The sequence below is a fragment of the Felis catus genome, chromosome D3 (assembly GCF_018350175.1).
Source record: "Felis catus isolate Fca126 chromosome D3, F.catus_Fca126_mat1.0, whole genome shotgun sequence".
Classification (NCBI taxonomy): domain Eukaryota; kingdom Metazoa; phylum Chordata; class Mammalia; order Carnivora; family Felidae; genus Felis; species Felis catus.
In genome coordinates, this window is record NC_058379.1 from 86,528,943 (window position 1) to 86,556,411 (window position 27,469).

The following is a 27,469-nucleotide window of genomic DNA, read 5'->3' on the forward strand; positions in this document are numbered from 1 at the left end:
AGCACGGTTGTGAGGAAAACAGGCACTTTTAAACACCACCAGTGGGAATGATCTGGAGGGGAACTGAACCATATCCTGTAAAATCTCTTTGACCCAGCAGTTCCAATTACAGAGTATGCAGAAGATGATCATAAAATATGATTACTGTTATAGTTAAAAATTCAAGAGAAATATTAATATTAATAGGGCAAACTGAAACTGTGAAACACTGTGCAGTTTTTTGGTTTTGTTTTTAAGAAGGCAGTCTCACATGTAATAATATGGAAAGATATTCAAGATACACTTTCACTCAAAAAAAAGCAACACAATACTTAAGTATATCATAAAAATACAACATGGGGGCGCCTGGGTGGCTCAGTCGGTTAAGCGGCCGACTTCACCTCAGGTCGTGATCTCACGGTCCGTGAGTTTGAGCCCCACGTCGGGCTCTGTGCTGACAGCTCAGAGCCTGGAGCCTGTTTCAGATTCTGTGTCTCCCTCTCTCTGACCCTCCCCCATTCATGCTCTGTCTCTCTCTCTGTCTCAAACATAAATAAACGTTAAAAAAAAAGAAAAAATTAAAAAAAAATACAACATGGGTGTATAGAAAAGATCATTCCAAATGGTATATGCCAAACAATACCTAGCATATTCTTCTTTGGGGAAACTGAAAGAAAATTTTAGAAACTTCTAGCATTTTAGTTTGTACTGTTCCATACTATTTGAACTTTTACAATAAGGATGTATAAGCTGCGTGTATTTAAAACAAAAACAAATCAGCAAAGGTAAGGAAGTGTCGGTTCTTCTCTTGCCTCCACCATTATCTAGTTATGACCTTGGCCAAGTCGATAAATCACTCTAGATCTCAATTTCCTCACTGTAAGATGGTGTAATAAAGGAGTTCTAAATTAACTTCCAACTCTGAAATTCAAGACAGGATTCTGTCAAGACATACAGTTTATAATTAAAAGCAATGTGTCTGGAAGATTATTTAATTATTATTCCCTTTCCATCTATTCTATAGATAGAATATTCTATAGATAGAATAATCTATTCTATAGATAGAACCTATTCTATCTATATCTATCTATTCTATCTAATCTATTCTATAGATAGAATAATCTTTCTAAAACACATACGTGTCCATTTAATAATCTTAAATGGCTTCTCAGTGCTGTCTACTGTGACCTACCAGGCCCTGCATGAACTGCCCTCTGTGCCTCATCTCATTTTCCCTTTGTGCCTCCAAAATCCAGTCATTCCTGACCAACCACCATTTCAAATACACCATTCTCTCTCATACCTAACCATGGCTCCCTTTATCTGGAAAGCAGCCCTCTCTAATTGGACTCCTATTCATTTCTGAAATTCCAACTTAGATCCAGGTTTCCTGGAAGCATACTCCAATGTTTTCCCACCACTCAATCAACTCAGGAACACTTCCCTCTGGCACCAGGAATTCTACTATGACAGGTGGTATTACACTGTATTGTGCATTTGTCAAAGTCTCCAACTACACCACAGGCTCCAAGAGGGCCAATTACCAAACTCATCAACATATCCCCAAGGCCTAGTATTGTATCTCGCACATAGTATATACTCGATAAACGTTTGCTGAGGAATGAATTTTCCTGGTTGAGTACTTGGTTAAAAAACTAATTCTGCCCTGAAACTAAACCCATTTATAAGAGATGTTGTAATTCATTTTGAGACTCACTGAAGTAGTTCTCACAACATCAATGAGATAGAATAATTGTTAATACTAAAAGGGTACAGATGATGTTGCCTTGAAGAGTGTATTTGAATCTAGTAAGTGTGCATGAATGCTTGAATAATTTAAATCACAATTATAAATGAAAAAGTAAATAAAAATAAGAATTAAGTTTGAAAAGAAAAAAAAAGAAAAGGTAAACTAGGGACTAAATTTTACTGAATAAGGTTAATAGGAAGATAACACGATTAAAGAAAACTCAAGATCCACAATTACTACTCTTCCTCAGAGCAATCTATGTAAAACTTGTGAAATTGTATACACTATTCAAGACTGTATGAGCCTAGACACTCTGAGTCTACTTAGAATTTTACCTGGTTTGGACCTTGATCAATGCTATTATTAAATAAACTGTGTTCCCTTCACTTGGAAAGCAGAAGCCATTAGAAGAAAAGAAAATGCTAAAATAAAATGACTACAATCTTATCTATATTCGAATAATACTTTGAACATAAATATTACAATAATTAACAAGGTTAAGCATATTGAGACATTTGATCAAGATGCCTCTTTTAGAATTATTTAAAAGCAGTAGCCTGAACTAAGAAAGAAAATAGCACAAAATGTTACCAAGCTTTCTATTGAGAATGGTCAGGAGGAAGAAAAAGAGAACAAAACTACATGGAATTTTTCAACCTAAACACATTAAAATGGGTTTAAAAAAAATCATACTTTATAAAATATAATAAATTCATGCTCAGAGTCATTCAGGATGGTCTGGTTGCCACTCCACATGGCCTGGGTGTATACTCTTAATGTCAGTTTATTGACATCATCAGATGCCACGCTGGAGGTCAGGATGGAAAGGCACAAGCAAACTAACACTGTGGGAACAGGAACTGGAACAGGGCAGGAATGACGGCAGCTAGAGCTCTCTCTATAGATAACAAGTAAGTGAGCACCAAATGAAAGCCACATCAATGTGCAAAGAACAACCAGAGGCTTCAGCCTTTCTCAGTTCTGAGACCTAATCAGTGACAAGAGTACAAGGAAATTTCCACAAAAGAAACATTTTCCATTGTGAGGAGTATTTTTAGCAGCTTATTCACTAAAAAACGTTGTTATTCTGTTAGCAAGATGGAAACTAAATGTTACCTACATTTAAAGAATAACACTTAAAGCTTAAGACTGATCTCATTATTAGCAGAACTTATTTTACTCACCTCTGAATAACAGGGTTAAGAGAGAAGACTGTTGTGAAAGGGCCACACGCATGACCGGGTCAGCACAAAGAACCTTCCTCAAAAGCGTGAGGCACGGCTGGATCAAGCACTCTACAACCTGGCCAGGAGGGAAAAAACACAGTTATTTTACTATCAACAATTCTAAGGTGAGGTAAAATAAACTATAATCTTACTCTAAATTTTATGCTTTTTCATCAAAATTGTGTCAAACATAAATGCAAATAAATATTAAGAATTATTTTCCGGGGTGCCTGCGTGGTTCAGTCACTTAAGTGTCTGACTTCAGCTCAGGTCATGATCTCCTCGTTCGTGAGTTCGAGCCCCACATCGGGCTCCATGCTGACAAAACGGAGCCTGCTTGGGATCCTCTCTCTCTCCACCTCTCTCTGTGCCCTTCCCCCACTCATGCTCGCTCTCTCAAAATAATAAACTATAAAAAAATTTTTTAATAATTATTTTCCACTGAAAATAAGCTTTGTATATACTTCTGCTTACATATCTTTAAAAAAGTTAAGATTAGTTTTCCTTTATAGAGATCCCACTCTTAGAAATAAAAACCTAAACAAGGTACTTAGTACTAATCAGGATTTAATTTTCAAGTACTTATCCAAATTCAGATGAATTTAGCTTCAGATCTGATAAATAAAAGTACCAATCTTTAAAAATATGTATACATACATATCAGTCTTACCTCACCATCCTGACATACACATTCATTTAAATATTCAATTATCTTGTCAATTAAGCATAACTTTTTCACCACAGCATGCATTTTAATATCTGTAAACCCCAAAAAAAGAAGTTACTAAGAGTTAAAAATTATTTTCTCAAGTTTTAAAAATACAGAACAGATATCCAAAACTCAAACTATTAAAAATAGTTACACATGGTGTTGAATTTTAGAGAATGAAACTTTAAACTTCTACTCTATATACACCTGAACTATTTGAAAACTTTTAAGGAACAAGTACATCCTACTTACTTCTACAATGTAGAAATCAAAAACTATTACAAAAATAAGTTCAGACCCTAAAAACTACTAGAATTTTCAGTATATAAATGAATCCTTTTATTTGTACATGACAAATTATTTTCTTCATATTGTTTCATTGATAATTCTTCTGTTTTCCAAATCCATCACCTCAAAATGTTTAGAATTATCCACAAGTGATGTTAATAGCTTGCAACATGGTCATTTTCTATTAATAAACACTCAGATTTCAGGGGCGCCTGGTGGACTCAGTCAGGCAACTCTTGATCTTGGGAGTCCTGAGTTTGAGCCCCACACTGGGTGCTGAGATGACTTAAAAAAATAAAAGTAAATAAATACAAACTCAGACTTCTAATCTCAAACTGCCAATAGCAAATATAAAGGGTAAGGGATTGTTACATACTATATGTATTTCTGAAAAACATTAACTCTTTTTTAATAACATACATACTACGTCTGTGTGTGTGTGTGTGTGTGTGTGCGTGTACGTTCACTGCTATGTACTGTTTATGTTCCCCCCAAATTCTTACGTTGAAATCTAATCTCTAGTGAGATATTAGAAATTGGAGCCTTTGGGAGGCAATTAGGTCATGAATGGTGGAGCACTGAAGAATGGCATGAGTGCCCTTGTTAAAGAGGCCTCAGGGAGCTTCCTTGCCTCTGCTCCCTATGAGGACATAGGGAAAAGACGGCTACCTATGGACCAAGAAGGTGGCTCTCACCAGACAATGAATCTGCTGGCACCTTGATCTTGCACTTTCAGCCCCCAGAACTGTCAGAAACAAATTTCTGTTGTTCATAAGCTACCCAGTCTGTGGTATTCTATTAGAGCAGCCTAAACAGAGTAACACCTGTGCAAACACACACACACACACACACACACACACACACACACACACACACGCAAAGAATTATCACTAGCAACAAAAGCTCTACTTGCTTATACATTAGTTATAAGTATTTAACATCTCTCAAGACAAATCATGTTCTCCTATACTCTCACTGAGAATATACATATATGCAATGAGAAAAACATAAATACTGTACCCATATTGATACTGAACTAGTAGCTGTGACTATAACTACCTTTAGCTGCCACTTAAAAAAAAAAAGTTCCCACTACTCACCAATACAGTGTACATCAAAATTATAAGTTTTATTTTTGGAATGTTAACAGTACTGAAAGAACACTCTCTACAAGAGATTTTTGATCTTCTTAGTTAAGGCTGTCCACATTCTCTACAGCCTTATTTTCTGTAGTCTATATCATTGTTATTAAAGCCACAAATCTGCTGGATATGCTTTTTCAACTTACTCTCTCATCCCAGTTTCCACTAATGTCATGGCAGGAACATTAATTAAGCACATCCCATGTTGCGAGTCAGAAACAATCTTTTTATGTAAGTGCAAACTTATCATTTCTCTCAAAAATTATCATTTGTCTCAAATATTAAAGATAATTATATACATCACATACAGGAAAAAATAAAAAACCAGAAGAATGGAGGCCTATGGAATAACACTACAAATAAAGTTAACAGTATGTTTTACTAGCTGTTTTTTAAAATAAACCTTTAAAGAAAACACATAGCTACAGTGCACTATTTTTATTTTATCCACCCACAAAGTACCGTTTGATTGATTTCTCTACCCAAGGCAGAACAAACTGAAAACATCGTGTACTAGGTAAATTGAGAAAGGAACATTTGATTCACTATTAGAATTATATCAATATCTTAGAAGGAAAACAATTCTATCATATGACATTCTACAGGTTAAATAATGGTACTGTAGACCAGGGATCAGCAAACTGTCTCTGAAAGAACTAGAAAATATGGTAGATGTTGCTGGTCACATATTGTCTTTGTCACATATTCTTTTTGTTTCTTTTTTCTAATAACTATTTAAAAATGTAAAAACCAGGGTGCCTGGGTAGCTCAGTCAATTGAGCATCCAACTCTTCATTTTGGCTCAGGTCATGACCTCACGGTTTACAGGTTCAAGCCCCACAATAGTCTCTGTGCTAACAGCACAGAGCCTGCTTGGGATTCTCTGTCTCCCTCTCTGCCCCCCCCCTGCTCATGCACACACGTTCTCACTCTCTCAAAAAAAATTAAATCAGTGAAAACAAAAAAAAGTAAAAACCATTCTTAAGGGCTATGAGAAAAAAAAAAAAAAAAAAAAAGACCGTAGCCTGCATCTGGCCCCCAAAACTGCAGTTTGCAACCCCTGATACCACTGCACTTAGCTATTTCAAGTCAACTATCAGCAGTATAGCAATCATTTTCCTTAAAAGACATTACCTTGCATAATCACAGCTAACTGTTCTGCAGCTGACTTTCTCAAGACAAGATCGATATCATCTGAGGTAAAGATTTCATATACCTTTTCAACAGTCTCCAACTGAAAACCAAAAAAAAAGAAAAAAAAAAGGAAGAATTTGTTTTCATCTACTTCAAATTGTCCAATAAAATGTTATAATTTATACCATAAGAACAAAAGCTTCAAAATCAACTTTACTTAAGTGATATATTCACATGATGTAAATCTGCAGCAATGATGCGCTATGTCAGGGAAAACTTAAGTTCTAAAACAAAGAGCCGTCATGTCAACTAAGCCTCTCTTCCTAAGGTAGGTTTTTGCCAGGAAGTCATTCACAACCCATTAGCCACCTTAAGAACTTCACAGAAAACATGCAAGCTACGTGACATTTCCATAGGTAGCAACCTGAGAAGAGTGATCCCAGACATGTGACTGGGGACTTCTGTGTGGCTCCCAAAAGCCACCGGCTAGAAGACCTTGGCCCCCTACCTTTCCTGCCTCCTACACACCCTAAGCACATGGCCCTCTAGAGCTTGCTGCCCAGCATCCCAACACAGCCACTCCCAACACTAGTCACTCTGTACCAGGACAGGGTCTGAGGTGGCAAACCCAACAGTGAGTGGGGAGGGGAAAGGACAAAGACGACACTCCATTCACCACCCACTGCTATCTCCTCGCCCTACCAGGGACTCACAAAGACAGTGCTAGAACCCCTACTCCCCACCACCCTCCGTATCACACACATGGCACAGGAGCAACTACCAGTGGTTAGTGCTCAGGGCGTCCCCGGCAGGACCTGGTGTGGGGTCAAGGCAGGTCGAGGCGACGATCCTCCTGCGAGGGCTGTCACCTGGCCCCAGATGCTTAGGTTAGAAGAACACTGTATGTGCTTCCCCATTTAAAAACTCCACTGTATTGCCTGGGGCTGTACAATACTACCACAGGCTCTGGGGGGCTAGCCTATACTTAAATAAAAACTGATAGACTGTATACTTGAAGCCACGAGAGAAGCTATCAAGCACAGGAATGAATCAATGATGATAACGAACAGCTTCCTTCATCTACTCCTGCACTGGTCCCGGACGGCGTGGGTACAGTCTTGGCTAATGATGGGGAGTTGGGCGCTACACCTCTGGAGGTATAGAAAGAGCCAAAGATTTAGAAAAGAGGTCAACAACAAAATCCCAGAACTACTATGACATTTAAGAAGTCCCTTTGCCACCTGTATTACTTTTTTCCTCTTGCAATGAAGAGGCTGATAACTTTTGTCATGGGAATGGTCTCCTTTCGGCTTAGAGGCTATTTTTGAACATAAGAACAAGAAGAATTTCCGATAGTTTTTTACGCCAGTAGCATTTGTTTTTAAGAGTCACCAAAGAATTTCTTTTCACTGCGTTAACCTTATATTTAAATTATTATTCTAATTAATTTGCATTTCCAGCATATATATTAAATGAAAAGGATATAAAGCCAGGCATGTAGTAGGCACTGAAGAAATCCAAGAAATATTTATTCAATAAATAAATGTATCCAGAAGCCAGATAAAGCAGAAGACAACTTCAAACTACCATGAATAACCACACTTGAAGGAAGCTAGCACCTGTTCTCAGATGCATAAACCAACTGAAGAACGTAACATAAAATATGTGATATACAAATATAGCAACTAAGCACAAAATAAGAAACTCAAAAGTTATATTCACCTTAATAATCAGTTCTTTTCTGTCATCCAATTTGAGTTCAATAGGTTTCTTCACGATAAATAAATTAGTAACTCTGGAGAGAAGTCTGGCATCTATTGAAGGGCGCTTTACATGAGCCCCGTCTTCCCTTGTAAGATGGCACGCTAAAAGCTTTAATGCTAGTGAACGGACCCTAAAGAAACAAAGTGCTCCAATCAATGTTTTGTATTATACAATGCCTATAAATTTTAAAAGCCTACAATCACAAAGCATTATTGTATATCAACACAATAATTAGCCATGCTTATACTGACATTACTAACAATGGTACTTTACTTTTCTATTAAAACTTTTGGTGTACAACCACAATTATTTTTTCAATTTTATATTTATAAATAAACATCAGAAGTAAGGAATCAATAAAGTTACAGTTACAAATGAAGAGACAGACTCACTGAGACTGTCAACTTCACAGTCCATTATCAACACCATAGTCAACTGCAGTACATTAACCTGCAAATTACAACCCTAACTCCTGATTCCAAGTCCAGTGATCTAGCTCAAAATCAAAAATTATCACAGACTCATGAACAGAGTACAAACATTAGGTCAAACCTCCAGGAAAGTAATCACATTAATAACTAAAATGTGATGTCTTAACAATATACAAAAACGTTCTTATATTACGGGTTAAACAGATTCTTCTCAAATAAGGAAACGCAGGGGTGCCTGGGTGGCTCAGTCGGTTAAGCGATCAATTCTTGACCTCAGCTCAGGTCACGATCTCATGGTTCGGGTTGTGAGACTGAGCCCCATGTGAAGCTCTGTGCTAGGAGCGTGGAGCCCACTTGAGATTCTCTCTCACCCTCTCCCCCTCTCTCTGCCCCTTCCCTCTCTGTCAAAATAAATAAACTTAAAAAAAAAAATAAGAAAATGTAAATATTTGTGATTCCCATCAAAATTCTGTTTTATCTGGAATGGATTAGAATTAAGGTCATTTCAGTGGCCAGGTGGGAGATTTCAAGAAAAGACTAGATATCGCATGCCATTAGACAACAAAATGGAAAAACAAAACACCATCAAGTAGACAAAGGACACTGAGTTGAGAGAGAGTGAGACAACCGGGTATCTATCCCTACTCTGACAGGTTCCTGAACTATATAAAAACTGGGCAAGTTGTAAGCGAGTAATCCAAGTTCCAAGTTCCAGGTTTTAAGTATAGCTTATAAAACAAGAGTTAAGACCTGCGTATTCGGGGAGACCTCCCTACTGCGGCCAAGGCTGGGTCACCTTGCTGTGTGTGGTCCCATCACCCTGAAGTTCCTATATCGTAACATTCATCTTGCATCATTACAACTAATAATAAAGTGTAACTGGTAAATGCTCTCCCCCCAATTGCACATCCAATTCTGTACGGGCAGTGCCGTGCTCACGCTGTGCGCGGTCACGTTCCCACGACCTGCCACAGTTCTTAGGCACACAGTTGACATCAATAAGTACTTGCCAAATTTAACAGAAAGCAGAAACTTACAGTAAGATTATTAATAGATACCATCTTCAGAGTACTAATATTTACTCCAAGATGGCGTGGGAAGTCGGCAAACCTTCGCCCTATACCATGTGCTGTTAGAACAGCTAGATACCTACACGAAGCTCTTCCTTTGCTGCCTTCGCCCCAGGCCAGTGCCATCTGTATTAAACTCTGGGGCTGTCCGTTTAGGGACAGGCACAACTCCCAGTGAGAAGGCTGGAGTGGAATGTGGAAAGCATATATGTATGCATCTCCTCTAGTACGTAAATTTAGCGTCTTTTTAGGTTTAGCATGTGGCGCCAGAGTCCAGTTATTCCATTTATTTCCTTCAACAAATAGGTTTTGAGCGCATTTATGTCCAAAGTACTCTATGAAGTTCCAAGGACATAAAGACCAGCCGGTGGACAGGGTTCCGGCCTACGTGGAGTTTAGGGGCTGGTGGGACAGGGTAGAATTGACCAGATGAGAACAAGTATGTAATTCAAACTGTTTTGAGTTCCGAGTGACAGAGAATTACCTTACTGGGAGAGCGGTCTGGGCTGGCGGTGGGCTCCGGGGAGGGGACTTCTAAGTGCTCGGAATGTCCTGCCTGATTAAGTCAGTCTTTGTTTACCCGGGGACTACGGGCCTCCGAAGGTGCACGGGAAACAAACTTCTGTCGTGTGAAACCACCAAATCCGGGGGTGTGGCGTACTACAGTAGCACCTTAATAAGGCGCCCCCAGCCCTGTGGAGGCCGGTCCTGCGGAGCACAGCTCAACTCGCCCTCTGCCTGCATCACTTAACTCTACCGAACTTCATGTCTAGGCTGTGAGGTGCTACTGTCTCTTCTCTTGATTTCCCTCCCTGCGCTGTCTGCGCGTGTTAGACGATAGCCGCCTACTTCCGGCGTTTTCAGTCTGATCATCTGCTTACAAATAAGCTCCTGTGTTATCGGGGCGTGAGGTTTGAGTGAAGCAAAATCATCCACCGTCAAAAGGACATCTGGCCCTCCCAGCCTTTCAACCGACTCCGTAAGCCTTGACCTCTTCTCAGTGAGGGAAAACCTAACCCCCGCTACCTAAACAGCAACAGAAAGATCCACGGGGCACTGACAGAGAGGGTGAGACGACAGTGCATTTTTCTTCTTCTCGTTTGGTTTCAACGGCACTTAACTCTGCTGGTGGAGAAAAGAACACTTTTCCAGCTTCCCAAAGACCAGGACAAACGCCTGCTTACTCTGGTGTTCGGTCAACCGGCCCGCTACCCTTTGACCAAGGCCTGCTTTTCACAACGCCCGACCGCGGAGCAAAGGAGGGTGCCGGTTCCTGAGGAGACACCGCGCGCGCGTCCCCGCGGCTCACCGTCAGCCCACAGCCCCAGCAACGGCACTTGGCGGCGCCGGAACCCGGACCGGTCCCACAGTGAGGCTGGCTGCCTCTGCGGACGCTCGGGGAACGCAGCTTCCCTTCCCTTTACCTTCGTTGGTTCTACCCTGCGTCAGAAGGACGCAACACCGAGGCGCCCCCCCCCCCCCCCCCCGCCGTCCCCGCTCTCGGCGCAGGCGCAGTCCGGGAGCGCAGGGCTGTACTCACGGCGGCTTCTTCACGAGCAGGAGCCGCAGCAGGGCCCTCAGGTGCGCGGTGCCCGGAAGAGCCCCCTCGTCCGCCTCGGGGCTCGCTCTGCTCAGGAGGAGGACGCATTTTCCCAGAGGCTCTTCGGTGTCCGCGTAGCCCTAACGGATTTCGGAGAAAGGGAAGTGACCGTTTGCTGGACACAGGCCGCTCGACTTTTTAACTTGGAAAGAAGAGCTGCGTAGGCCCGTCGAGCAGCCCCCGGACTTCTTGCAGTTCGGCCGAAGGGTCACTTGGCAGAATGAGGTGAGAGGCTTACGTAAAGCTGCGCTTAAAAATAACACTGCGGAACTTCAGGAAAATATGCCAACTCCCCCGACGCCCGCCAATTCTTCTATTTTCCAAGGCCCTGACTGTGGCACCTCCCGCGGAGGAGGCAGACACGAAGGGCCCCCTCTCCGAAAGGCCCGTTCCCAGAATGGCGCTGCCCATCCACTTTCTCACCCACAGACAGCGGGGTGGCGTGGGGGGGGGGGAACCCCCGGGGTGGGGGGGACCCCAATCCCCTCGCTCCATCCCCTCCATCACCCAGCACGAGTGCCGGAAAAGCCTCTTCCCCAGAACCTGTTAATCGAAGTCCCGTACGTACAGGGATGGAATTCACCGGGCAAGTGTCGTTACATACCATATGCTTCAAAAGCCCCGCGAGCCTTGCCCGAAAGCCTCCACGGAAGGCCGCGTTCCGGGCTTCGGTCGGTGCCACACGCCTGCTCCTCGCTTCTCACCGCCCCCCCCGCCCCGGCCGGGTACGTGAAGTGCACGCGGGCAAAGGAGCTACCACCGCGCCCTGCTCGCCCCACCCCCAATCTCCCTCGCCACGTGACAGCTCTGCTGTGTGCACGTGCTTCCGTCAGTCACACTCGACGCCAGACAAACGGGAGGGGAAGTGGGGAATCGCTCCAAGTACCTGCAGCACGGGAATGACAGGACACAGAGACTCAATAAACTTGCTCCAGGTCACCGCTGTCATCATCAGTCGTCCCTGCAGCAGATACATCAGAATGGCCTTGGCAGCGGCGTTCACCTGCCCGACGAGACGACACGATCAAAGAACCCGACGAAGTGAGGTCTCCCGCTAACTCACCGTATGTGCCCGTAACTCTGTGTAAAATCTGGGAAGGTGCTCCAATTAACCTCCCTTCCTTCAAATGTTCACATTCCGCAGCTTCACCTTACATTCTGGTCTCAACCCGTCTTCCTCCCTAACGATAAGGATTTCCTTGTGGTTTTGTGGTTTTTGTTGTTGTTTTTGTTTTACATTTAAGGTATATTTTTCCATTCAATACAATGTTCCCTCATAATACAACCCGCTTGCCATAACTACTGTACAGTTCGTAGCCTACATGAAAAACATAAACAGCTTCATCTGAATTCTTTGAGAACAAGTACGTCCTATATTTTGATTCTCACATTTTCCTTAACATTTCTTTTTATGTAAATAACACCGCAACTAAACCCATACATCAAAAGCAAGTTTCTTCTCAGCTTCTCATCACACTATCTACTTATATTACAATATTATCTTCATTTAACCGAGTATAATTATATTTGTCTTTTGCATTTACTCTTAACGTGGCCATACCTCACTTTTGGATTCCTGAATGCCAAATGCAGAGATTTCATACAGAACTTTCGGGTGAAGTAGAAAATGAATTCCATTGCAAAGTGAAGACACAGGTTTAGTGACATTATGGACACCTAAACATTCCTGTAAAATAGTTTTAAAAAAATTCAGTGACACTAATTCTCCAAAGGATTCCTCTTTCTTCTGTTGACACTTTTTCACTTCATTGAAACTTTTACCTAATAGAGGATGAAAAAAAGTTCTCTTGCCTGAGCTTTTGAGTCTACATGATACGCGTGTTATGTTACTCTCTGCCAACAAGCAGTTTTCATAATGATAAACAAAAAAATAACATAACAAACTTATCCCAGGGTGTTTATATTTTGCTTACTGAGGTTTGAGGAAGAAAAACAAAATTCAAATGAAAACAGACTTGAAGTTTTGGGGGAAAGGGAGGACAACATATATGCAGGATATTTATCATCAATATATTGATAATACATCACTGAATACAAGTACTGACTGCGTACTGTCTCTCAGACTCATTATCACAAATTCTTTTCTCAATCGGAGCTAGAGAACACTATTTTCTTAGGGACTGCCTAAGATGACAGAGGGGGAAAAAGCTCCCTGAAATATTAACAGAATTTAAATACAATATAAAAAGGTAAACATAAAATCCACAGTGACTCTCAGAAATGAAATTTTCTTTGCTCTGCAAAATTCTACTTCCTAACCACTACCAGTAATTCAGAGGTCAAAAAGTTATACATACACATACGTACATATACACACATCTCTGTTGTCATTTGACTCCGCCCAGGATACCATACTCCCCTCTCCTCTCAGACACTTCTATATTTCTATTGCTGGCTCCTGCTGTGCCCACCTTCCATCTGGTTAGACCCTAGATGGCCTCTCCCCAGTCTCTCACCAGATGACCCAACTTGGCCTTGTGGCTTTCAGCACCATCTCTGTGCTGATGACTCAAAATTTTACAGCTAGTCTGGGCTCCACACTCCAGAGACAGTTTGGTGCAAAGCTTAAGAATGGAGTTTAGGAGTCAGACTGTCTGGGTTCAAAGTCCAGTTTTACTACTTCTAGACCTTGGACAAGTTCATAGCATCTCTGTTTTTTCAAGAGAGAATACATACCTTATAGTGTTATGAAGATTAAGTAGGGAATACATTTATAAAAGTACCTGATATACAGAATAAATGTTAGTTGTTATCACTATTATTGCCACCATCATATAACTGGCATTATTATTATTATTATTATTATTATTATTATTATTATATTCAACCATCTACTTAGCATCTCCACTTACATGTAAAAAGGCATCTCAAATTTAACACATTCAAAATAATTCTATCCAACCCACAATCCAACACTGGGGACAATATGATCAATCCAATTACTAAATCCCAAACCCTAGAACTCCTCCTTGATGCTTTCTATACCCTACTCCCATTACCAGTAGACCAACCAGCTCTACATCCATTATGTATCCTGAATTCATTTTCTTCCCAGCATCTCCACCACATCATCGTATCTCACTGGGGCCACTACAGTGGAATTGGCCTTTTGGCTTCCACTCTTGACCCCTGACAATTGATTCTCCACACAATAGGAAGAGTGATCTTTTTAAAAAAGGTAATCAGATCAAATCAATTTCCTGCATAAAATCATTCATAGCTTCTCACTGTATTTAGAATAAAATTCAAAGCTTTATAATGGTTGGCAAGGCATTTCAAGGAATTATTTAAAGTCCATTTCAAATATCTGAACATCAAAGCCAATTCCACTATTCTAAATTTCTGAGTGTAAGAACTATCCCACACATATGGAGCTCAGCTTCTTGACCTCCTCATCTCAATAACATTACCTGCCCGATATCTCAGAACACTTCAACTTACCTTTCACTTGTTTTCCTTCTAAAATCACAAATACAGGTTTCTACCTTGCTTAACACTTTGTAACATACTATTTCCCGTGACCTCCAGTGTATAATCCTAACTACTTCCTTCCCTCTGGCCTTTACTTCCTCTGATTCTATGGGCTATCACTTCAGCTACTCAGCTTACTTTCACCAAAGGCCTTCCCTCCCATCCTCAAGGAAAAACCACAATGCTCCATGGATCCAGATGTTCACATTCTCCAAAACCACAAACAGCTAGCCAAAGATAACTACGCAAAGAAGATTCGTTTCACTAACAAGATTATTAAGACAATCAACTGGGCTCTCATTGCAACCCCCAAATCCTTCTATTTGATTATATCAAACTTCTACTCATATCAGTCATTTCAAACACATTGCAAATACCACTTACTCTCAATCTCAAAGAGAATATACAATTCAACTTGCTGCTACACCTAAGCCCACCTAAGTTCAGTTAGCTATCAATATTCTAGATCCCAATGCCTTCACCTTTCAAAGGCACTAGCTTCTCCTAATTAGCCACTTGTCACCCTCTACCTTTCCCCCTCAACTGGTTCTTTTGATGAGTATTTCAACATATTAAATGAAGATATAACTTCCTAACAAGCCCCTCCAGGCTATGGTACTTATCAACTCTGTCAAATCCATGGAAACAAGGCAGAAGTAATTATAAAACCACTGTCTACAGAATATAAGATTCCCCAAGTATAAACTACCTGCCAAAGATAACCTTACAATCAAAAATCACATCACCGGTTGGCTGAAAACAACAACATAAAAGAGATCCAATAGCCATAATAAATGAAAGCATTCGATGTAATAAATGATCTAAATAAGATTATAAAATTAGTATGTTTAAAATTTTCAAAGAAACAGAAGAAAATGAAAGACTATTATGAAAAGAATGAGTTAAAAAAAGAAGCAAAGAGAGGTGCCTGGGTGGTTCAGTTAGTTGAGCCTCCAACTTCAGCTCAGGTCATGATCTCACGGTTCCTGAGTTCAAACCCCCCATGAGACTCTGTGCTATCAGTGTAAAGGCTGCTTCGGGTCCTCTGTCCCCCTCCTTCTCTGCCCCTCACCTGCTTGTACTGTATCTCTCAAAAATAAATAAACATTAAAAAATATTTTTAAAAAAGTATAGTAATGAAAAATGGAATAAGCAAAATCTAAAACGATGAATAAATTAAAAGCAACAATGATGAGTTAAAGATGGATGTTATTTATAAGAAAGAAAAAACAAGGGCACTTGCTTGGGTGGCTCAGTCAGTTAAGCATCCAAACCTTGGACTCTTGATTTTGGCTTGTGTTATGATCTCTTGGTTCATAGGATCAAGCCCTGTGTCCGGCTTCACACACTGAGCGTGCAGCTTGCCTGGGATTTCCTCTTCCTCTCTCTCTGCCCCTCGCCCACACGCACATGCATGCTTTCTCTCTCTCAAAATAAATAAACTTTAAAAAATACATATATATTTTAAAAAAGAAAAAACAGAAAAATAACAACTGTTGGGGACCATGCAGAGAAACTGGAAGCGTTATGCACTACTGGTAGGGATGTAAAATGGTGCAGCCACAATGGAAAACAGCATGGCAGGTCCTCAAAAAATTAAAAATAGAACTACCATATGATCCAGTAATTCTACTTCTGGATATACACTCAAAAGAAATAAAAGCAGGGACTCAAACAGATATCTGTATGTCCATGTTCAAAGAAGCACTGTTCACAATAGCCAAAAGAGGGAAACAACCCAAATCTCCTTGAACAGAGGGTGGCACGTCAACAAATGTGGTATTTACATGCAACAGAGTATTATATAGCCTTTAAAAAGGAATGCAATTCTGATATATGCTGTAACATAAATGAACCTTGAAGACATCATGCTAAGTTCAAAAAAAAAAAAAAAAACAAACAAACCAACCAGACACAAAAAGGCAAACACTGATTCCACTTATATGAGGTACCTAGTGCAGTCTCGTTCTGACAGAAAGCAGAATGTTGGCTACCAGGAGCCGGGGGGAGGGAGAGTGGGGAGTTATTGTTTAATGGGTACAGACTTTCAATTTGGGAAGTTAAGTTTTGGAGATGGGTAATGAAGACAGTTGCACAACAATGTTAATGTACTTGATGACACTTAACTGTACACTTATAAATGATTAAATGGTAAATTTTGTGTCATGTATATTTTACTACAAATTTTAAAAAGCAAATTAGACATGGGTGAGGAAAGAATTAGCATCCTGAATGACTGCACTGAGGAATCCCAGCCAACCAAATCAAAACAAGACACAGAAAATGGGAAAGAGGACTTAAAAGACACAGAGTAAAATGAGGTCTACCTAGATCTAATGAGAGTTCTACTTGGAGAGAACAGTAAGGATAAGGAAACAGCAGTGATTAAGAATTATCCAGAAATTGGGGCGCCTGGGTGGCGCAGTCGGTTAAGCGTCCAACTTCAGCCAGGTCACGATCTCGCGGTTCGTGAGTTCGAGCCCCGCATCAGGCTCTGGGCTGATGGCTCAGAGCCTGGAGCCTGTTTCCGATTCTGTGTCTCCCTCTCTCTCTGCCCCTCCCCCGTTCATGCTCTGTCTCTCTCTGTCCCAAAAACAAATAAAAAACTTTGAAAAAAAAAATTAAAAAAAAAAAGAATTATCCAGAAATGAAGGTAGATATGAGTCTTTTGGCTAAAGAGTGATAAACAAGATAAATAAAAAATGTACACAAAGACACACTGTAATGAAACTGTAGAACACCGGAGACAAGGAAAAGATCTTAAAAACAAGTAAACAACAAAAAAAGAAAATTATAATTTAACTGATAGCAGACTTCTCAACAATGATAGAAGCCAAACAAAGCACTATTGGCAAAGTGCTACGGAAAAACAGCAATAGACCTATATAGTTCTCTATCCACCTAAACTATCATTCAGGAATAAGGTAAAATCAAGGCATTTTCAAACACATGTACTAACAGTTACAGACTGTCAATGAAAATACTGAAAAAAATATTTCAGTAAAAAGTAGACTGAACCTAAATATATAGCAATAAAAAGTGTTTTCAATCTAAAGAGCAGTTAAGAAGAATGAATTGGTAAGATCTGAGTCCTACCATTAAATGAAAGCCATAAGGCAGCAAAAACATACATACACTATGAAATTATATACTTTTTTAAGCAGAAAAAACAATTGCATACATTATTTATAAAGACATACATACATAGTACAAATATATATATGGACAAACACCAATTATGTAAGAGTGGTTGTCTTGGTGGATGAAAGAAGAGGAAAAAGGAAAGAAGCTTCAGTTATAACTAATATTTTTATTTCTCTGAATAAAAGAGGGTTAGAAGCAAAACTGGCAAAATATAAACATTTGTTTTATCCAGCTAGTATTTACAAGAATGATGAATATAAAAGTACATTTTCAAGAGTACACAGTAACATGTATCTTTCAGTACTGATCTATGTACAGCGTTCTTTGCAATATTGAAATAGTTAATATTTTATGTACTACTCTATGCTGAAATATTTTATAACTTAAAAATGAAAGTATTTTCTTCAAAAGAAAAATAGTACTATAGCTAACACTAAAACATTTAAGCCAAATAACCTAAATTTTTTCCTAAGCATAGAAATCACTTTTGAACACATGATCGAAATCATTTTCTTACAATACTTCCATCATTAACACAACATAAATGTCCTTTTAATTAATTTATTTACTGTTTAATTCACATCCAAGTTAGGTAGCATATAGTGCAACAATGAGTTCAGGAGTAAATTCCTTAATGCCCCTTACCCATTTAGCCCATCCTTCCTCCCACAACCTCTCCAGCAACCCTGTTTCTTTTCTATATTTAAGAATCTCTTATGTTTTGTCCCACTCTGTTTTAATATTATTTTTGCTTCCCTTTCCTTATGTACATCTGTTTAGTATCTTAAATTCCTCATATGAGTGAAGTTATATGATACTTCTCTTTCTCTAATTTTGCTTAGCATAATACCCTCCAGTTCCATCCACATAGTTGCAAATGGCAAGATTTCATTCTTTTTGATTGACAATACTCCATTGTACATATATACCACATCTTCTTTATCCATTCATCCATTGATGGACATTTGGGCTCTTTCCATACTTTGGCTATTGTCAACAGTGCTGCTATAAACATTGGGGTGCATGTGCCCTTTCAAACAGCACACCTGTATCCCTTGTGTAACTACCTAGTAGTGCAATTGCTGGGTCGTAGGGCAGTTCTATTTTTAATATTTTGAAGAACCTCTACTGTTTTCCAGAGAGGCTGCACCAGTTTGCATTCCCACCAGCAGTGCAAAAGAGATCCTTTTTCTCTGCATCCTCACCAATATCTGTTGTTGCGTGAGTGGTTAATTTCAGCCATTCTGATGACTGTAGGATGGTATCTAATGGTGGTTTTGATTCATATTTCCCTGATGATGAGTGATGTTGAGCATCTTTTCATATGTCTATTAGCCATCTGGATTTCTTCTTTGGAAAAGTGTCTATATATGCTTTTGCCCATTTCTTCACTGGATTGTTTTTTGGGTGTTGAGTTTAATAAGTTCTTTATAGATTTTGGATACTAACCCTTTATCTGATATATCATTTGCAAATTCCATTCCATTGGTTGCCTTCTAGTTTTGCTGATTGTTTCCTTCGCTGTGCTTTTAAACTTGACAAGGTCTCAATATTTCATTTTTACTTTTATTTCCCTTGCCTCCAGAGACATGTTAAGAAGTTGCTGTGGCCAAGGTCAAAGGGGTCAAAGTAGCTTGTTTTCTCCTCCAGGATTTTGTTGGTTTCCTTACATTTAAGTCTTTCATCCATTTTGACTTTATTTTTGTGTGTGGTATCAGAAAGTGGTTCAAGTTCATTCTGCATGTCGCTGTCCAGTTTTCCCGACACCATTTGCTGAGGAGACCATCTTTTTTCCATTGGATATTCTTTCCTGCTTTGTCAAAGATTAGTTGGTCATACATTTGTGAGTCCATTTCTGGGTTCTCTATTCTGTTCCATTGATCTGTTTTTGTGCCATTATCATACTGTCTTGATGATTACATCTTTGAAGTCTGGAATTGTGATGCCTACAGCTTTGGTTTTCTTTTTCAGGAATGCTTTGGCTATTTGGGGTCCCTTCTGGTTCCAGACAAATTTTAGGATTGTTTGTTCTAGCTCTGTGAAGAATGCTGGTGTTATTTTAATAGGGATTACACCAAATATGTAGATTGCTTTGGGTAGTATCGACATTTTAACAATATTTGTTCTTCCAATCCAGGAGCATGGAATATTTTTCCATTTTTTGGGGTGTGTCTTCTTCAATTTCTTTCATAAGCTTTCTAGAGTTTCAATATATAGATTTTTCACCTCTTTGGCTTGGTTTATTCCTAGGTATTTTATGGGTTTTGGTACAATTGTAAATGGGATCAATTCCTTGATTTCTCTTTGTGCTGCTTCATTATTGGTGTATAGAAATGCAACCAATTTCTATGCATTGATTTTATATCCTGCGACTTTGCTGAATTCATGTATCAGTTCTAGCAGTTTCTTAGTGAAGTCTTTGGGTTTTCCACACAGAGTATCAGGTCGTCTGCAGAGCTAAAGGTTGACTTTCTCTGTGCCAATATGGATGCCTTTTATTTCTTTGTTATCTGATTGCTGAGGCTAGGGCTTCCAGCCCTATTCACCACCACTTGAATAACAATGGTGAGAGGGAACATCTTTGTCATGTTCCCGACCTTAAGGGGAAAGCTCGAGGTTTTTCCCCATTGAGGATGATATTAGTGGTAGGTCTTTCATAAATGGCCTTTATGATCTTGAGGTACAATCTTTCTATCCCTACTTTTTTGAGGGTTTTTATCAAGAAAGGATGCTGTATTTTATCAAATGCTTTTTCTACAGAGTTGTTTAGTTTTTTAATTCATTTTTGACAGAGAAGAGAGAGAAAAAGAGAGTGGGGGAGGGCAGAGAGAGAGGGAGAAAGATTGAAAATCCCAAGAAGGCTCCACACTGTCAGTGTGGAGCACGGTGTGGGGTTCAAACTCAAAAACTGTAAGATCATGACTGGAGCCAAAATCAAGAGTTGGAGGATTAAGCGGCTGAGCCACCCAGGCGTCCCTAATTTTAGAGTTTTGGCTTTTTTTTAATGTTTATTTATTTTTCAGAGAGACACAGAGTGCAAACAGAGGAGGAGCAGAGACAGAGGGAGACACAGAATCTGAAGCTGCCTCCAGGCTCTGAGCTGTCAGCACAGAGCCCGGCGCTGGGCTCAAACTCACAAATTGTGAGACCATGATCTGAGCTGAAGCCAGATGTTTAACCAACTGAGCCATCCAGGCACCTCCCTAATTTTAGATTTTTAGTAAGAGAACCCAGTGGCGCCCAGCTGGCTCAGCAGATAGAACATGCGACTCTTGATATCAGGGTTATAAGTTCAAGCCTCACATTGGGCATGGAGCCTACTTTAAAAGAAAAATAAAATGCTATTTAAAAAAGAAAAAGAAAGAAAGAAAGAAAGAAAGAAAGAAAGAAAGAAAGAAAGAAAGAAAGAAAGAAAACCCACTATTTGCTCTCCCCACCAAAAACAAAACAAAACAAACCCCAAAAACCCACCTTAATAATTTCCAAACAGCAGTTGTAAGTTTCAACTTTCACTTGCAGTAATGGGTGAGATAACATTCGAAGAAACACCTTCTGACTTTCTCCTTGAAGTAATGGACTGGCCTGTGCAGATTTCCAGCTGGTAAAAAGGTAAAACATCCAAGACATCTAAGGTGAGCGAGTTACTAAAGAGATTGAAAAGAATATTGGAAAGGGTTTCTTCCTACTCCAGTTCCTCCAAGTGGGATCTTATGTAACTAACCCAATATTAATATCTATCCAAGCACTTGTTTCAAGGCAGAAAATATTCTCTTAAAAAGTACCCAAGGGGTGCCTGGGTGGCTCAATTGGTTAAGCGTCCGACTTCAGCTCCGGTTGTGATCTCACGGTTCGTGAGTTCAAGCCCCACATCAGGCCCTGTGCTGACACCTCAGAGTCTGCTTCAGATTGTGTCTCCCTCTCTCTGCTCCTCCTCTGCTCATGTTCTGTCTTTCTCTCTCTCAAAAATAAATATCAAAAAATATATTTTTTTAAAGTACCCATACAAGTCTTTAAAAACCCATATTTGGAATGTAAACTGATACAGCCATTATGGAAAACAGTACAGTGTTTCCTCAAAATTAAAAATAGAACTACTATATGATCCATCAATCCCACTTCTCATTATGAATCCAAAGGAAATGAAATCAGTATCGCAAAGAAATATCTGTTCTCCCATGTTCATCCTAGTATTACTCATAACAGCCAATACAGTCGATCTCTGAACAACACAAGGGTTAGGGGCACCAACCTCTATGCAGTTAAAAATCCATGTATAACTTCTGACTCCCCAAAAACTTAACTACTAATAGCTTACTGTTGACCAGAAACCTTCCCAATAATTTTAACAGCCAATAATACATATTTTGTACGTTATATGCATTATACATTGTACTCTTATAATAAAGTAAGCTAGAGGAAAAAAAGTTTGAACAATCATAAGGGAAAAGACATTTACAGTAGTATACACATATTTATTGAAAAAAATCTGGGGCGCCTGGGTGGCTCAGTCGGTTAAGCATCCGACTTCGGCTCAAGTCATGATCTCACAGCTTGTGAGTCCGAGCCCCACATAGGGCTCTGTGCTCACAGCTCGGAGCCTGGAGTCTGCTTCGGATTCTGTGTCTCCCTCTCTCTCTGCCCCTTCCTCACTCATGCTCTCTCTCTCTCTCTCTCTCTCTCTCTCTCTCTCTCTCAAGAATAAATAAAACATTTAAAAAAAAAGAAAAAAGAAAAAAATCTGCATTACCCTCGCAGTTCAAACCTGTATCGTTCAAGGGTAACCATATATGGAAACAACTCAAGTGTCCATTAATGGATACACAAGTAAAGAAAATGTGGTGTATATATACAATGGAACATTATTCAACTTTAAAAAAAAAAAAAGGAAATCCTATCATTTGTGACAACACAGATGAAGCAGGAGTCCATTAGGCTAAGTAACTTAAGCCAGGTACAGAAAAGGCAAATACATGGCATAATCTCATTTATGTGTGTAATCTAAAGAAGTCAAACTCATAGAAGCAGAGAGTAGAATGGTGGTGACCAGGGACTGAGGAATAGGAGAAATAGGGAGATGTTGTTCAAAAGGTACAAAGTTTCAGTTATTCAGAATGAATACATTCTGGAGATCTAATGTACTCTATGAGGACTAGAGTTAATAATACTGTACTGTATCCTTGATACTTGTTAAGAAAACAGATCTTAAATGTTCTTACCACACACACACACACACAAACATAGTGACTATGTGAGGTAATAAATAAATAAATAAATCCCATACTTAATCAATATTTATCATCATGGAATTTACTCCTTCCAAAAGCAATGAAGACCCTAAATTCTAAATAGGAATCTGCTCCAATGTCTTCAAAATAAATTAAACAGTGCATGACGCATTCTAAAAATCCATATAGGAAAACAGTAGGAAGCAATGAAACTTACATTTAAAAACCCTCATTTTAAGTTATTAATCAAAACTTTAGAGACAAATAAACAAATATGCTTGAATACTTGGTTTGGATGGACACCAAAACAAATGTATAAAAATCCAGGGATAATTCATTTTGATTATAGGCATGGTATTTTTAAAGTTTACCCTATAAAATAGTTAACTGCCCTAATGCAGCTATACATATACAGTTCAGAGGTCAAACATACATAAAAACAATTTTAATTAAAAAACAGTAAAAATTAAGGCCAGTTCTTTTTTCATTGTTCCTAAGTGCACACACACACAATATATCCTATAATAACATAATCATATCAAGAAAGTGAGTATTACATCTTTGAACACATGCAGATGATTTCCTTTATTAGGGGGAAATGCTGATGATAGGAAAAGCTTCGCAAGGCTTGGTCTGCCAGCTCCACTAATTCTAAGAGATTCTTCTCTCCCTAAAAAAAACAGCAGAAGGGAACAGTAAATGTCAAGTTCATGTACAGTAGAATTCTCAACAGCTAACTAAGCAACTTCAAGAAATTAGATCATTCAAAGACCCTGAGACTGTTCACATTTGCTTAAGTCCACTTTCCTAACAAGCAAACTAAAAATGTCAGCTTAGGGGGGAGAATTCCTAGCTAAATGCCACAAGAGACTATTTTTCACTTCCAAGTAGGCTTAAAGTTACAATCGAGTGGCCACGTTCTTTGACAGTTTGTAGCCCTATCTCCCTACTAACTGTAGACTCAAAGCAGGACTTGTGTATTTTATGATCCACTCCCCCTTCTACATGCTGACCACTTCTACAAACATAAAGGACAACCAACACATCACGATTAACTGACCATGCAGAATATCACGGAAATAATTTGACAATCTGAACTTCTATCACGGAAGAAACAAGAAGCCAGCAGCAGTGAGATATGGCAAAACAAAAGGAAAATATAACAGGTAAATAAAGGAAAATTAGAACTAAGAGGTTGAGCTAGCTTCCGCTGTAGGAAACAAAAAGAATAAAAATTTATTTCCTAATTTTTTAGATCTTCAGGACCCATTTTGGTACTTCCAAACAGTAAACAACTATTATAGTCAGTGTCTATTTTAAGACTCATAAACCCCTTTACTGACAACATACTAAATATCCTAAAAGTATCTCTAAAAGGGATAAATAACAATACATAATCTTTGCTATAACACTGCACCTAAAGTCATTCTACCTTACAATCTACCTCATTATTGTATTTAATAAAAAATCAGGCTCTTTGTGTATGTAATAAGTCTATGAAATATTAAAGGAAAAATATGTCTACAGAAAGCACTAAAATGGCCCTTATAGTTGTTTATGTCAATTGTCACTGTTCACACACAGTAAGTCACTTCAAAAAGGAACTCTCTATTCAATATTAAGACATTGATAATAATTACTGCCTTTTCAAAAACCAATGGGTCTCATCAATACACACCAATCATTATCCTAAAGTCTTTATTTTACCTTTACACAAATCATATACTTACCTTGATCTGAAAAATGAACGCTCAATAATAAAGTATCTCACCTCCAATATTCAATTGTTATATGTCCATCAGTTTGAAAGTATAGGTTATGTTTTCTAAATATTTTATCAAAAGAATATTTAAAAGACATTAACAGAACTTTTTACCTCCTTCCCAATATCAGACAGGAAGTTACAGGTACATTCGATTGAATAAACAGCCTCCGCAGTTCGTTTATAAATACTGTAGTTTTCAGAATTCAGCTGTTCCAAATATGCCACAACAGCTTCGTGAATATTTGGATATTCCAAAGAAATAGGCATGTCCAAAGAAACTAAAAATAATGCTGCTGACAAAGGCTCTGGTAAAAAGTGGCTTGCCTTAACGAATAAAAAAAAAAAAAGTTAAAAATTGTTTTTAGAAAAATATGGTAGACTATGATTTTAATATAGCTAGCTCAACTTTTTATTTATATCATTGTCTATCACAAAGTCTATGCTTCTCCAAAGAAAATTCTATTCCTTAACACACCATTCGCTTCTATGTCTCGTTCAATGTAATTTTTCTCTGCTCAAAACAACTCAAGTCCAAATTTCAACTCTTTCCAAAAGCCTGGCACACAGGATAGTTCCTTCTTCCCCAAACCAACAACCAGAGTCCCTCTCCCCACCCCCCAGGCCGTGAACCTTGTTTATATCTCTGCTACTAAACTGAAGGCAGGAGGCTTTCTGATCTAAGTATTTCATGCTGTGCACATAAATCTGCAGAATAATGCAATAAAGTCCTGAAAACAAGAGCACTTCTCCACTGAAGCTGAATAACCCAGGGCTTATTAACTACATATTGAATTGAATAACACTAAATCAAACACAACTATAGATTGATTTGAACAGAAATTGATTTTTTGTTTAGTTCATATTTCAGAGGGGAAAGGAGAAATTCAACAACAATTACATAGTTCTAAAACACTCAGAGAAGAGTGACCCTTAATTAGTATAAAATTAACATGCCCAAATGAAATATTATACATTTTGTAACCTTAAAACAATTGATTTAAAATTGAAAGAACTGTTTCTTTGGGTTCTGTTTTTTAATGATTCTAGTTTGGTGATAGGATTCTATGAATGAAGGAAACAAAAAGGATTCAAAATTCAATGTTTGGAGAAAATCTTTTGGCATAGCCTATTACTTTGGCTGAAATGCTGTCTTTATTAAAGGGCAGGCTTGGTCACCATTTATTTCATGCATATCCTATTTTAAGAATAATTATTAACTGCCTGAAAATCTAACATTAAGGGCTAAATCAGCTAAATGATGCTTCTAAAATCAAATAAAGTTGCCAAATAAACATCAGAAACTATAGGAATCAAATTTTTAGTTCTATGTAATCATGAAATAAAGCCCTATTAAGACAGCAGCTATTAGAAAATCAAGAGAAATTTCATGATTCTGTGAAGAACTCTCTTAGGGGGGAAAAAGAGAGGCAAACTAGATTATCTGCTCACCTATGGTTTGCTCACTCAGCAAATACTTGCTGGGCCCCTACTATGTTCCCCTACAGTATGCCAGGAGTCATTCCAGACCCTGGAGGCACAGCAGGAAACAAACAGAACCTCCACCCTCACGAAGGGAACATTCCAGTAGAGAAGGCAGAGTAAATCGATATATTTCATAAGACAGCAGGTGTGGCCAGCAAGTGCTAAGGCAGAAAACAACAACAACAAGAGATGGGAAAGATGGAGAGGAACAGCAACCTGGGGGGGGGAAGTGCTACACTCTAGAGCAGCAGGGAAGGCCTCTCTGATAGGGTGGCATTTGAATCTCTGGCAGAAAAGCACCCATAGAAGAGTGAACTCCAAGTACAAAGGCCCAGAGACAAGGAGGCCAGTGCAGTTACCACTGAGGGATGGGGTTGAGGGCACTGGTGAACACATCAGGCAGGGCTCTGGGTCATCTTAAGACTTGCCCCTGGGGAAGCACTGGGAAATTTCAAGCAAGTATCAAGAGCAGCCTACAGGAACAGACGGAAAAGGGCAAGGGTGGAAGTGAGAGACAGATGAGGAAGCTGCTGCAACAACCTAGGCAAGAAAGGTGCCTCGAACTCAGGTAACAACGGTGCGAACAGCAAGAGGGGTTCAGACTCCAGACAGATGTCAAGGAAGAAATGAGACATTTTGTGGAGGGACTGGATCCAGGTGTACGTGAAAGACAGGAATCAAGGATGACTCTAAGTGTTCTGCCTGATCAACAATCAACCAGAAGAACGAAGGTGCTATCCACCCAGAGAGGCAAGACCGTAGAAAGACCAGAGAAGTGAAGAATTAGGGTTGAGACACGTGATGATGGAAACATCGATCATCACCCAAGTGAAGATGTCAAAAAGGATGTTGAATCTACGAGTTTGTGCTTCAGGTGACACATGTGGTCTGGAACTATGAGTCGAGGAGGTGTCGGCAAACAGATGCTGTTTAAAGACCACAAATGGGTCAGTCCTGGGTTTCTATTCCTTTCAAAGGTTAGAGAGAAAGAAGAATTAGCAAAGGAGACTGGGAGTTGGGCACTGCGCTAAGATATTAAAGCCTCACGGATCTAACTCCAAAGGTGCTGTGTTCTAGTTTAAAAAGAGCTTTCTCTGACTCTAGTCAGAAAAGTAAGAACAGCTGATGTGAGAATTCAGCACCAAGCAGGTGTTTAGCAGATCTCACTCATGTAATAAATACTAATTTCCTTTCTTTCTTTTCACCCCATCACTAAGAAATTCTGACATCTTCACTCTCCATACCTACACATGAAACTTCATCTCAGC

At 39.2% G+C, this 27,469-nt stretch overlaps 1 protein-coding gene across 8 annotated transcripts in view; it reads right to left on the reverse strand.

Annotated features, from left to right (window-relative positions):
- RTTN (rotatin) overlaps positions 1-27,469 on the reverse strand; it is a 163,832-nt gene that overhangs the window by 105,338 nt on the left and 31,025 nt on the right. For 6 of the 8 annotated variants that reach the window (XM_045041165.1, XM_045041164.1, XM_011288133.4 and 3 more), the window contains 10 exons: positions 24,831-25,043; positions 23,512-23,624; positions 21,201-21,327; positions 12,655-12,780; positions 11,980-12,096; positions 11,034-11,173; positions 7,951-8,122; positions 6,229-6,328; positions 3,626-3,714; positions 2,914-3,031 (listed from right to left, as the gene is read on the reverse strand). In XM_045041165.1, the coding sequence (XP_044897100.1) occupies positions 2,914-3,031; positions 3,626-3,714; positions 6,229-6,328; positions 7,951-8,122; positions 11,034-11,173; positions 11,980-12,096; positions 12,655-12,780; positions 21,201-21,327; positions 23,512-23,624; positions 24,831-25,043 (1,315 nt within the window). Of the gene's footprint in view, positions 1-2,913; positions 3,032-3,625; positions 3,715-6,228; positions 6,329-7,950; positions 8,123-10,677; positions 10,801-11,033; positions 11,174-11,697; positions 11,829-11,979; positions 12,097-12,654; positions 12,781-21,200; positions 21,328-23,511; positions 23,625-24,830; positions 25,044-27,469 lie in introns of those variants that run through there. The other 2 variants (XM_045041169.1, XM_019815424.3) reach the window with 2 other exon arrangements.